The 8188-nt window shown below is 44.2% G+C and overlaps 1 protein-coding gene and 1 long non-coding RNA gene across 2 annotated transcripts in view; one reads left to right on the top strand and one right to left on the bottom strand.

Moving 5' to 3' along the window:
- The window catches only part of LOC103609504 (zinc finger protein OZF-like), a 32082-nt gene extending 31862 nt beyond the window's left edge, over positions 1-220 (bottom strand). The window contains 1 exon segment of the mRNA XM_008593813.1: positions 70-220. Coding sequence (XP_008592035.1) covers positions 70-220 — 151 coding nt within the window.
- A 23-nt stretch (positions 221-243) lies between these two features.
- LOC103609503 lies at positions 244-1083 on the top strand. Its single transcript, XR_552143.1, has 2 exons — positions 244-326; positions 414-1083. It is a non-coding gene; the product is annotated as an uncharacterized LOC103609503 (long non-coding RNA).
- The last annotated feature ends 7105 nt before the right edge of the window (positions 1084-8188 follow it).

Here is an 8188-nt window from a genome sequence, read left to right as displayed (position 1 = left end):
CGGGACACCCGTCCCGCTCCCCAGTGTCCCCTTAGACCCGCGAAGATCCACTTCCACCCTCGCACCCACCTTCCGGGACGCACAATATCTGAGGAGCAGCACTGGGGCTTCTGTGGCATCCGGAATTTCCAGACAATAATATGGCGGTGTGGGCGGAGCTGCACATGCGCAGAAGATACCCGGAAAAGCCCTTCCCACAGTCCTGCGCTGGTGACCTCATTGCAGGGTGAAACTACATTTCCCAGATGGCAGAGCGGAGCAGCACATGCATAGAAGGAACCTGGAATAGCTGTTTGCTACGCCTGTGCTGGTGATGTTATTGGAGGGTGAGACTACATTTCTAACAAGTCTCTGCCATCATCCTTTAGGGACCAAAGGAGAAAAATTTTGTTGTTTTTTTTTTTTCTCCGCAGCTTCTGGAATTTCTAGACAAAAGATGGCGATATGTGCGGAGCTCACATGCGCAAAGCAAACCCGGAAAAGCCCTTCCCATAGTCCTGCGCTGGTGTCGTCATCGCAGGCTGAAACTACGTTTCCCAGATGGCAGAGCAAGCGGAGCAGCACTAGTAGTAAGGAAATTTGAACAGCTGTTCAGTACTCCTGTGCTGGTGATGCTGTTGGAGGGTGAGACGACATTTCTAACAAGTCTCTGCCATCACCCTTTAGGGACCAAAGGAGAAAATTTTGTTAATTTTCTCAGCAGGGATTCTTGCTACCAGGAGATGAGGACCTGACGGATCAAGACTGGGCTCTATCCATGTTATTGTGAGGTGGAATTCTGATTATTTATTAAATCCTTGTTTGGCAACCTGGGGCATTGTGAGAATAATGGGGTAAATTCGAATGTGGGCCAATTACAGCATGACATTAATAAGTAATTTTACTTTTTTAGTTGTCATATAGGTATTGCTATTATAGAACCCATGTTTATTTTTGCAGATGCGTCTTAGAGGATGAAAAAATCATGCATCTATTTTCCTTTAAATGGCTAAACAAATGAGAAATTAATATGGTAGTTCTCTTCCAAGCAATTAGAAAATGTTTGTTCTCATCCAATAAACTAATTTGCCTGTCTTCAATGAATTGTACTACACAGTTGGAACAAGTTTGGCCCTTTCTCCCAGATAAAGAACTGGTTATTATTACACTCTATTGACTTGACCCTATTAAATTCTAAATTTTAATCCTACAATCATTGTAGGGCAGTAAGCCATATATTTGCCTCCTGTGTAAGAAACAAAGATGACCGGTAAGGGGATCTTAACCCTTGACTTGGTGTTGTCAGCACCACGCTCACCCAGTGAGCGTACCGGCCATCCCTATATGGGATCCGAACCCGGGGCCTTGGTGTCAGCAGCACCACACTCTCCCGAGTGAACCACAGGCCGGCCCATATTTGCCTCCTGTGTAAGAAACTAATACCAGACCCATAGTAACCGAGCTAACATGAGGTCTTGGTTTCTGTATCATGTTGTAAACACCCCCTTTTCCCCTGGGTCCCCCTATATTCTTACTAGATACCACTTCCTTTGCAGCAAGGGCACCTGATACCTTTTGTTTCAGATTAACACTTCATGCACTTTAGGATTCATATTCTGAGTCTTGTCTGTATACAGAAGATTTAATTCTATAAATTGGCAATGCTGGAAATTAAGATTCAGGTGGAAGTTCCAAAAGGAGGCCACCTCGGTCATTCTGACCCTAGAGAATCTGGTTCACGTCTCTCCTCCAGCTTCTGGAAGTGTACTGGCAATCTTTGACATCCCCTGGCTTGTAGAATCATCACCCTGATGTTTGCCTTCATCTTCCCATAGTGTTCTCCTTGTGTGGTCTGTTCACAAATTCCCCCTTTTTGTAAGGACATCAGTCATCCTGGATTAACTAATTACAACTATAATGGCAGTTTTGTAAAATATCTTCACATTCTGTAGTAGTGTGGGTTAGGACTTTAACATACAAATTTGTGGGAAGGGTGAACATAGTTTAATTCATAGTAGAAACTTATCTCTAACTTTGGCAGAAGCTATGAATGATAGCCTCTTCTCACTAAATAGAGTATTGACAAGTGTCGGTTGCTATGAAGAGAGACAGCCCATCACAATACTCTATATTTCATATTGGCTACTTGAATGGGTTTGCTTGGGCTGCCATACAAAACACAAGAGACTGGGAAGCTTAAACAAGAGAAATGTATTTTCTCTCAGTTCTGGAGGCTGGATATTGAAGATCAAGATGCTGGTAGGATTGGCTTTCTCTAAGATACTCTCCTTGGGTGGCAGATATTTGCCTCCTCTCTTCCTCTTCATATGGTCATCCTCTGTGCACAATTACCCATGGAGTGTATACGTATGTCCTAATCCCCTCTTGCTGTATGGACAACAGTCAGATTAGGGCCTAGCCTCATTTTAAGCTAACCAACTCTATAAAGACTCTCAAAATGTAGTTACCTTTTGATGTTCCTGAGTTTAAGATAGCAATATATATATATACATATATATATACACACACATACATATATTTAAAAAGGTTGTAATATAATTTTGGGGGGAGAGAGAGAACACAAATTAGCCCATACTGTAATCAGGGTTTTGTTTGTGTCATTACTAATACTTAGACAGATTATAACTATGCCCCTCCACTCAGATATCGGCCAGGCACGTCAGGCCAAGCACGTCATATCCTGGACTCACACACACTTTTCTTGTGACCCCTCTCCTGCAGGTGGCCCTCCTTTCTCAAGCAGAAGTCTTGTAAAGCCAGATCGCCACACTTCCCTACCTCCCACTTACTGGTTGCTGCTCAGTTTTTCACTAGACAAATGTCTCCTTTCCTTTTTTTTTGTACAATCCGTGTTTTGAGAAGTTCATGATATCCTGGTCTAAGAAGATCGTGCATGGTGGCAGAGGGTTCCATTGGGTAGAACTGTCTCCTGGGAGGATTGGTGGCCCTGCCCTTTAGACTCTACTCTCTCTGGCTTCCCTGCAACCAAGTGCCCTTGACTCAGAGTCATCCCCTGTGCCCTGAAAAGGATGATCTTGGTTTACATAAATAGGAGTTTCCCTGTAACCATCACTCTTCACCTATTTATGCCACTCCTCACTGGTCACTTCAGCCTCCAGACACTTCTACACTTGGAAGTTTCTGTTGCCACAGAAGACTTGGGCCCTGGACATGCAGGACAATGGTGGCCAGTTGGGCAGTGGAGTTTCCACCTACAGTGTGGATGTGCTCAGCCTGGACTTTACTGGACAGTGATTACATCAGGCATGGTGGGGTGCAGAAGTCCTGTCTGCCTCTGACCATGAGTTAAACGTGCCCCTGGGTCCAAGAACAGAGCCTGTCTAATTGGCTCTTTCTAGAATCAGAATCTGTGCTCTGAAGACACTTGGACCTCAGTGTGACTGAAATGGCCTTCAAGCTCTTCACCTGAATCTGGTCTTGTCAGCATTCATGTCTTTAGCCAGCAATACCAATATCTAATCACTCAGTGGAACCAGATGCCCAGATTTTATCTCCAACATCTCCTTTATCTTCACTACCCACACCTGTCTTGTCAACAATTGTGCCCTACACAACTTTCTCTCCATCCATAAATTTCTCATTTTGGCCACTGTCATTGGAGTTTGGGATGATACCAACTTCCACTTGGAATTGGATCTAATTCACTTTTTTTCTTATCAGCTGGCCAGTGCAAGAATCAAACCCTGGACCTTGGTGTTGTCAGAAAAATGCTGTAACCAACTAAGCTAACTAGCCAGGCTTGTATATTAATTCTTAACCCTGACCTCTAATACCTGATATTTAACTGCTAACCCTTCCCCTAAAACACCATAATCCTCAACTCTATCCACTGAGCCTAAGTCCTAAACCATAAACACAACCTATTACCATAATCCTTAAGTCCTAACATGTTCTACACATTACCTATCCCTAAACCCTACCACAGCTCCAATTCCAACTCTAACCCCTAAACCCAACTCCTTCCTCTAAACTGAAACCTAACCCTAGCCTTACCCTAACTCTAAATCTAAACCTTGAACTCTAATAATAAGCATAACCTCTAAATCTAACCCTAACAGAAAGCCTATCTTTAACCACTAACACTAACCCTAGCACTAAAACCTACTCCAATTGTAACATTAATCTCTACCCAACCTACCTAATCCCTAATCATTAACACTAACCCTACTCCCTAAAACCAACAATAACCTCTAATCCTAACTCCACCCACTAATCCTATCTCCAACCCCTATCCCTAATTCAACCCAAACCCAAACCGCAACATCAACACCAACCCTAACCCTCACTCTACCTAGGTGGTGTTGGGCTCTGGGAGTGGCATCAGTTTCCTCCTTTCCCAAGGCTCACCTGGTGTTTTCCACACACGAGTCTCCTGTTGGCCCCTGTCCTCCTCTTCTGCGTTCTTTCCCACCTACCTTCTGTCCTTCACCTTCACAGAACCTGGTCACACCGCATTCTTTCTGCTCTGACTCCAGAGCACCCCTGGTCCCGACATGAGCACCTGCTCGTTCACTCAGGGAGGACTGTACTCCTCTGCCATCTCTTTAGGTTTAGTTTTATTCCTGTTATTATCATTAACATTGTCATTGCCATTTTAAAAATCATCGCTTTTGTAATTATTACTGTTTTCATTTTTGTTGTTGAACAATCGTTGAACACATCCTTGTGGTCAAGTTATCCTGAATTCTAAAACTGAATGGATACCCCATTTGGGTGAAGCCCTCCCAAAAGTTTAATGAAAGTGAGCTGTGGTCTTGGTCCCTCAAGCTGACATAACTTAGGATCTGGGAACAGACTCTGTAGTTCAGAAGTTAGAATTTACAACTAGCAATTGAGTAAGGGGGTACAAAGAAGACAGCTGTGCAGGATGGATGTTACCTAAGTGATGAGAAGGACCATAAAACAGAGTCACTAAGCTCCAGGAACAGGGGACATTGTCTTGACACACATCCTTGAGATGTCTTTACAAGACAAAAATCCAGAACTCTCCCATCCCTTGGAATGTCCTTAGGTGGTGAAATATCAAGAACACAGATTGATAGGATCCTGGTAAGTGATGAAGGAAACCAAAAGTTGTGTGTTTGTTCGCAGAGATCCTGCTTCTTTTTTTTTTTTCTGAAGATGACCGGTAAGGGGATATTAACCCTTGACTTGGTGTTGTCAGCACCACGCTCTCCTAAGTGAGCCAACCGGCCATCCCTATATAGGACTCCGAACCCGTGGCCTTGGTGTTATCAGCACCACACTCTCCCAAGTGAGCCATGGGCTGGCCCTGAGATCCTGCTTCTTTGTGCACAGAGATGGGGCAACTTGGAACATTGAACTGGTGACTCACACAGCCCCGTCCACAATCCCCAACATTTTCTTTAAAACTCTTTGTCTATAAGCATCTCGGAGATCAGGATTTTTCTGAGCTTTAGCCACTTGGACTCGTTACTTGTAATTAAAGCTTAATTCCCCTCACTGCAACTCATGCCAATGTTCTGGCTTTAGCTGCACATCACGTGAAGTGACACAACAGTGATTCTGTTACAGTTACAACTCACAACTGACCATGTCTCAACTCTGTGACAAGTGAGCTACTGTCAAGACATCTTGGAGTCTCAGTGCTCTCTATGACATGGGGTTAGTGACTCTGCTCCCATAGAGGAGGTTGGGCGTCCAAGCTGCCCTGACGATGTGACCTCACCTTGTCCCACCTGAGAGATGGGAGGTCTGCTGCATGGGGACAGTCCAGGCAGAAATGCTGGAGAAGCTGCTGGAGTACCAAGTGCAGCCATCTGGGCAGAAATACCATGCCTGCACCTTTATGTGCTCCTGCTGAGCCCTCACCTCCACCCAATGGGTGCTGGGCCTGCTGCTGGGAGGGTGAGCACTGCTCCTCTATGGCACAGAGTTGACCCAGCTCCAACTAGTTGTGGCTTAAGAATGTCACTGCACCTGAACTGTTTGCACCTCTGAAAAGTGGGTGCCAAAAGGATCAGACCAAGAGGGTCATTGCAGTGACCAGATGGAATGAGCCATGGAAAGTGCCTACCCAGTGTCTGCCCCTGTGGAAAGGACTGGAAGGGATGCTCATGTTAACTATTTCCCTTTCCTCATGAAGCAGCCCCTGCCTCCACTCTCACCAGCCCCTGGGTTTGGTTAGCATGGGTTTTGCATTTGTAAGAGAGGTTTGAGATTCCCTATAGAGGTCTCTGGTGGCAGGCAGAGGGGCACAGATCCACTCAGGTATCTGGGGAAGTGCTGGTTTGGGTTTTTTTCATTTAACAAATCTATATGAAGTTCTTGCCACATACAGTCACTTTTGTAGGCACTTAGCATAATCCATCAAACAGAACAGACCAAATTCCTGTCCTGCTGGGCTCCCACTTGATTTGGGAGTCAGCCAGTCCCAGTAGGGGTCATAGCAGGTCATGTCCAGAGCACAGATGTGCTGCCTCCTGTAGATTTTGATGCAGCCTCCCCTGTTGTGATGGGGATGGCAGACCTCAGTGTTACCGAACTCAGGTTCAGCTGCCCACCCCCTTGAGGAGGATAAAACCTCAGAAGCCAAATGGTTGGTGTTAGAAAAGCAGATGTATTCACCTGAAGGAGATGGTAGGCTATCCCCTCTCAAACCTTTAGCTCTACTGACGTTTCCTAAAGGAGTGGTTAAGGGAACAGAACGTGTTAGGAGAGAAGCAGGAGCATAGGGTACCTGAGCTATGAGGGACTATGTCTATGAGTCAGGAGGTCTCACCAAGGCTTCTTCTGGTTTCCGTTCTCACTTTCACTTTTATCTTGGGACCCTGCAAGATTTTGATTAGCTCCAGTTGTAGAATCATCTTTTCTGCAGTCCTTTGCATAGTTTCACTTCATAGAGCTCCGGTTGACTTGGCTGGCACCCAAGGTCAGCTTCCAGCCATTTGGCCTTGATTATATTTATCTTGGGACCCTGCAAGATTTTGATTAGCTCCAGTTGTAGAATCATCTTTTCTGCAGTCTTTTGCATAGTTTCACTTCATAGAGCTCCGGTTGACTTGGCTGGCACCCAAGGTCAGCTTCCAGCCATTTGGCCTTGATTATTTCTTAAAACTCTACAAGTGTCAAAGAAAGAACTGTTAGCTTTGCAAAGTATTGATTAGCTTGTCAGCCTTGTTCTTTTAGGAAGCAATATAAGAAAGTCAAGGGATGGGAGTGAAGAGTGGAGATAGAAAAGAAAATGTCCTTTTTCAGATCTCCTTCCACCCCCTTGCAGCCCAGGCAGATTTAGGTCCCAACATGGCTTCAGTCCTGCTCAACCCAACATCTCCACTGTCAATAGTTCCTTCCATTTGCATGGAATGGAGCACTGACATCTGACTGCTTCAGGCTGTTTCAGGGCTTAGTAGGGCTTAATGTGGATTGTAAATATTTGACATGATGGAGGCCATAGATTTTGGTTCCCAGCTGGAACATATTTACTCAGATGTTTTACCCAAACATTACTCAGAGTTAGCAAGCTACACATTAATTGGTACATCAAGAATTTTAAGAACTTACACGAATCCTTTAAGAACAGGATGTCTCATCCAAAGCATGAGCATCCCAACCCCAAGGCTGTGAAAATTTAGAGAACTGCTTGTGAACTTTAGAGAACACAAGGCATCATTTCCCCCTTTTTGATCAAAACATTCCTCATCAAAGCTTTGATGATCAGTTTCCAGATTGAAAAGATTTCACTTTTTTTGTACAGATCCCTCTGTGCTGGAAAGGCTCATTCCCAGGTAGTCATGTCCCATGTTGGGGGGGAGATGAAATAGCATTTAGGCCAAATTAGGGCAACATGAAGTGGGATCCAGAACCTACAAGAGTCATGCTATTTTATAACCAATGTTTCCAGTTTCGTCCTGTTATAAAAAGAGCAGATTCTTATTTAGGTTATGAAAATAACCACATTGCCATAAAAATGAGAAGGATACACACAAACAGTTTTCAAATTTTGGAGCAATCACATAGGGAGGAAGTGAATGCTTCCACCTTTGTTCATAAAAGTACATTTTACCAAAGTGCTGCAAGTTATACAAAGCTTAAGAAAGTTTTCCTTAAATCTGGAAAACAAAAAATATTTAAGTAAAGAACCAACAGTGAAAGTTACAAAACATAATTTTTACCAGTTATTTAACCTCATGTAATTAATTTTTTG

Source organism: Galeopterus variegatus, unplaced genomic scaffold (genome assembly GCF_000696425.1).
Source record: "Galeopterus variegatus unplaced genomic scaffold, G_variegatus-3.0.2 Scaffold9693, whole genome shotgun sequence".
NCBI lineage: Eukaryota > Metazoa > Chordata > Mammalia > Dermoptera > Cynocephalidae > Galeopterus > Galeopterus variegatus.
Note: the sequence above shows the minus strand (reverse complement) of the source record. Positions and strands in the feature narration are given on the sequence as shown.